Source organism: Montipora capricornis, chromosome 9 (assembly GCF_036669925.1).
Source record: "Montipora capricornis isolate CH-2021 chromosome 9, ASM3666992v2, whole genome shotgun sequence".
NCBI lineage: Eukaryota > Metazoa > Cnidaria > Anthozoa > Scleractinia > Acroporidae > Montipora > Montipora capricornis.
The window spans coordinates 47,729,406-47,734,405 of record NC_090891.1 but is presented as its reverse complement, the minus strand read 5'-3'; the positions used below and the strand labels follow the sequence as shown (position 1 = coordinate 47,734,405).

General features: G+C 41.5%; 1 protein-coding gene across 2 annotated transcripts in view; it reads right to left on the bottom strand.

Moving 5' to 3' along the window:
- Positions 1-2,634: 2,634 nt before the first annotated feature.
- LOC138015546 (gamma-aminobutyric acid type B receptor subunit 1-like) overlaps positions 2,635-5,000 on the bottom strand; it is a 23,752-nt gene continuing 21,386 nt past the window's right edge. For both annotated transcript variants that reach the window (XM_068862616.1, XM_068862615.1), the window contains exon 16: positions 2,635-4,800. In XM_068862616.1, the coding sequence (XP_068718717.1) occupies positions 3,604-4,800 (1,197 nt within the window). In that variant the 3' untranslated portion in view covers positions 2,635-3,603. The remainder of the gene's footprint in view (positions 4,801-5,000) is intronic.

Sequence of the window (5,000 nt, the reverse complement as noted above, 5' to 3'; positions counted from 1 at the left end):
AACCCTGGGAACGAGTTTGTATCAACTTACTCAGTCAGATGCACAACTGAACGTTTTGGTGATATATGACTCGAAATGTAGAATAACTGAAAACAATGGGAGCAAGCCGATTATTTTACAAAAATGGCTCAAGTTTGACGCAGACTTCATAGCGTTGTCAGAGCGATGCAAATGAGCTGTGACAACAATACTCTAAGGTGACAATGAGCCGCATTTGATCTCCATTTTACACCAGAGGGTCTAAAACACAAGTTACGAGTCACAGGTTAGTGTACATGTCACCGTTCTACAGATAAACAAACAACACTAAAAGTGCCTCCTATCCCTTATAACTGAACAAAAATGTTGTTACAGGTCTAGGGAAAACTTTCGGCTAAGTTGTTCATAGGTGGAATAAGAACCTCTAGTCTTGACCTGTCGAATTCCAGTGACCGGTGTTTTAAGGCCGAGACACACTAGGCGACAAGTCGCGGCGACAGTCTCTGCGACAAGTTGCTCCGTGTTTACTAATTACAAACCAATCGCTGTGACACGACGCGTGTTCAGTGCACACGCAGTGATCTCGTATGAGGGGGAAAGTTTTCTTTTTATTTTGTCGCAGCGACTTGTTGCCGGAAGCACGGTGCGACAACGCTGTTTTCGCTAATTTTGTCGCTGCAATCAGTCCCACGAATTCAGACTGGTTTGAATTCGTACACCGGATCGCAGCGACAAAATTCTGCGGCAGAGACAATGATTTTCACAAAATTAACAGTGTCACACGAGGCGAATTTTTGCGGCGACTTGTCCAAATGTAAAAATGTAAATGCTTTGTTTATAGTGGAAGTGCACTTAGCTATCATGCTAGTTTACAGGCACCCCACTTTTAACAATGTGAAAGAAACAATTCAAAGTTAACAGAAACGTTATTAAGAACCCCAACTGGCAGGAGGCAACCAGTTGGCTATTTACAAAGCGTGGTAGAGTTGAATCCGGGACAACCGGAAACAAATCCTAACCAGAGGAAACGAACCCGCAAAATCAAAGGATTTGAACCCGCAGCAGCCGCATGCAAACCCAACGTCCTAACCACTCGACCACGCTGCCTCCTTGCAACGCAACGTGTTGCAGCGACTTATCACCTAGTGTGTCCCAGGCCTTTAGACCAACCTATTTTACACCTACAATAAGCCAAAGCTACGGTACCATGGACATAGTCTCACCTCATTCAGTTCAAACTATTTCTTGAAAGAATCAGATAGATGTATTTCATTGGTAAATGAGATAGATAAGTTATTTTTAATGAACCAAGTACATGTTAATGATGAAATGGTATATGAAATGAATCATATATGAACTGCGGATATAAAATCAAGTGAAGCTCTGATCTTTGCAGTTATGAACGCAATTTTTACAATTGCGTAGAGAAGCCTGAAAAATTCAGGACTTCAACGGGGTTTGAACCGGTGACCTCGCGATTCCGGTGCAACGCTCTAACAACTGAGCTATGAAGCCACTGACGTTGGGAGCTGGTCATTTGTGGGTTCTAATGGAGAGAAACCTGAAAAATTCAGGACTTCATTCCTCACGGGACCATTAGAACCCACAAATGACCAGAGGCCCGTTTCTCAAAAAAACTTTTCGGGCCCGAAAAGCCATTTGTGAAAATGCCAAAAGCTTGCTTTGGAAAACCCATCTTTTGAAATATTTTCAAGTTAACAAAAAGAAATATGACTGTGAAGTTTGACGACTTAAATCCTCTCTGTTCTTGAGATACAGAGGCAATTGTGACACCCTAAAATGACCCGTAAAGTTTCGGGACTTTCGAGAAACGGGCCCCGGCTCCCAACGTCAGTGGCTTCATAGCTCAGTTGTTAGAGCGTCGCACCGGAATCGCGAGGTCACGGGTTCAAACCCCGTTGAAGTCCTGAATTTTTCAGGCTTCTCTGCGCAATTGTAAAAATTGCGTTCATAACTGCGAAGATCATAGCTTCACTTGATCAAGTACATGTTGTGAAAAGGCACTGACTGAACTGAATAGATTTCCAGAACAAGCTCTCGAGGATACGAATCGTATTGGCGATTGATGGCTAGTTATGATTCTTTCCTTTTTTCACTTTATTTTAAATAACAACTCAGGGAAGAAAACAAATGAAGCGATTAATGTAACACGTAGAAGGGCTGCAGTCTTTCAACTCTGGCATTAGGGAGTTTAAGTTTTGCGATCGACGCGACGGTAACGAAGTCGTCATTTAAAAATGCAAGTTTATTAATCTTTTTCGTCATTATGTGGGCTTGTCTAAGCACTAAAAACTAGTGTAACTTTCCAGGAACTGAATTTGGAGGTGCGGTATTGAGTCTACGACAGAAAATTCAAATTCGCTGCCTTTTGTTCACGTTTTCCGTAAAACTTGAGAATTGGTCATTTCACGTCGCAGATTTGTCGAAAACGAGAAAGAAATGTAAAAAAATGAAAAAAAAAAACACGTGCAGAGCGTGCAAAGCTATCGTTTTTGCTCATGAAATATGCAAAATTTGTGAAGTTTTCGTTGCCGTCGCGTCGTAGATCTTAAACTCCCTACTGTCCGTTCAAAAACTCGTTAAAGAAAATGCTCTCAATCGATGAATATTTAGACAAGATTAAAAGCCCTCACATTAAATTGAGTACTTTCTTCTCGTTTTCTTTGTCTCAAAATTCTCAACGGAGATACCAAAGCTGATTCTAACTTTAGCATTATCCTAATATCACTTACTTGTAAATACAGGCGACAAACCTCACAAAGTTTTCCCGCCCCAACTCTCTCCTCAAGTTACGGTACAGGTAAACAAATAAAAAGGACACACTCAAAAATAACACAAAGGCATGTGTTTACTGTTTTAAATACGACGTTAACTGACACGATACCTTACGAGACACTTCATGACAATCATCAAAATCATTGATGTATGTCGTTTTCATTTGCACTCTTGGATGTAAGTGACGAGGATTGAAAAAAGGAGCTTGAATGAAACCGCAGTTATGTCTAATCGCAGACTGTTCCAATGTATAGTGCAGACGACAAGACACACTCTTTTTGCCAATTTGTGTCAATTTACACTCGCTCTTTCAGTGATAACAGAAACCCATAAGGGTTGAAACGTGTAACGCGCGTTCACAGCTTCCGAATATTCAGTGCGAACTGTTTAGTTGAATGTTTCAGTGCTAAGGACCATATTTGGAAACCCCTAGCTCTTGTTGTTCCAAATATGGTACTTAGCAAATTGAATATTCAGAAGCTTGTTTCCCAGCACACAAGGGGCCGTTACCCCTTTCAACCCTTATGAGTTTCTGGTGATAAACATTGACGTTCACTATAAAGGAATAATGGTTCAATTGAAACATTTTATCTTTTCACTATGGGTTTTGTCGTTGCTTCGTTTTTCTCTCTTTTTTATTGTCATTTTTGTAGCAGCATTTTGGGTTAGATTTTTCGCACTTTGGTTTCCTTTTTTCGGTCTCTTCCTTGTTTTCCAGCTGCGAACATGCGTACTGACGCAACGGTCACTACCCCTTGCAAACTGAGTGACTGGAAGTCTCTTCAACGAATTGTTGTAAGTTGATGAACAGTTAAAAACAAAGATAAATTAAACAAAGAATGTTCTCTCTATCTTTCCGTTCTGATTTTTGTCTTTTTTCCTGTGTATTTTTCTTTTGTAAGCCGATATATCTTGTGTACTTCGGGAGCCACTTGGAACAACATCGTTGTATCTGTCTGAGCTAAGTGTCTCCTCTGTGAACTTTTCGTCACTTTGATTTCCCGATTCCTTCATGTCAAAAAGACGGTTTACTTTCGGTGCATTTGGAGTCAGTTTATTTTCTTCTTTATCATAGTTTCGATAATTGTCATTTTCAGTAAATACAGTATCAAAATTGGTAATTATAAGTGAATCTGGAATAGCCTCTTTTTCCGTGTTAACAATAAATCGAGGTTTCAAAGCGGTTGAACTCCCTTGACTGGTGTTTGCAACTCTGTTCTGATGCGTTGGTTTGTAAATCCTCTGGGTGCCGTTGAAACCAAGAATTAATGGCCCTTCTTTCAGACTAGGCACGTAATCACCGAAATGTCCATCGAACGGGGTGTCATTTTGTCCGTCACCTCTACGGCCCTTCATTTCGGGATCCTTTACAGATGTAAGTGATTCGTTCGTTGCATCCTCAAATGCACAGGTTTCATTGTACCATTCTGGGATCCCCTGACTCTTCAAAGTGTCTTGTAATTGCTCTTCAACGTCCTGTCTTTCTGAATCTCTTTCACTTTCATACATCGAATTCTGAATTCGACTATCCTTTGAAGTAAATCGGTTTGAACAGCTGAAGTCTTCCGCATCGTCAATAAAAGGATCTTCCATTGTTTCGTCTTCATCGCTAAACCCTGCATTGATCTTTTCTACGGAATCAGATTCGCACCCATCGATGTTGTCGCGACGAGCGGTAGAAGGGCTTATGCTTCCAGAATCAAGGAGCTCTCTCTGCGGAGATTCTGACCGGCTTTCCTGCCACTCACTCCGAACGTCTGTACTCGTCAAAGTCGTCTCTTTTCTCGAGGGCCCGGAGCAGAAATTCTGTCCCTTACTGGTACCATCAAAACTTAACCTCTTTGCTTCATTTCTCGCAAGAGGGGTAATTGTCGTTGTCTTTTCTGTTGGACTGGCTACGCTCCAATGTGTCTGTGAGTCGTTGGAAGATTGTGAGCGGCCGATCGGTGGGGGTCGGTTCACAGAGGATGGGCTAACAGAGCATTGTCTCTTGCCGCAGAGGTCGATACTTAACAGATGCTGTAGCTATAGGAAGATAGAAAACCTTCATCAGTATCTTGATACCAAAGGAGTTGGGCAAGTTATTTAAAGAGTGGATTTATTAGTGGGTGATACAGGCACACTCGATGCATGCGAAGGAGCAGTCGGAAATGACACAGGTTCGGCCTCAGTTCAAAGTGCTCGGACTTTTGTCCCAGAAAAATCTAATTCATTTGCACAAAAAT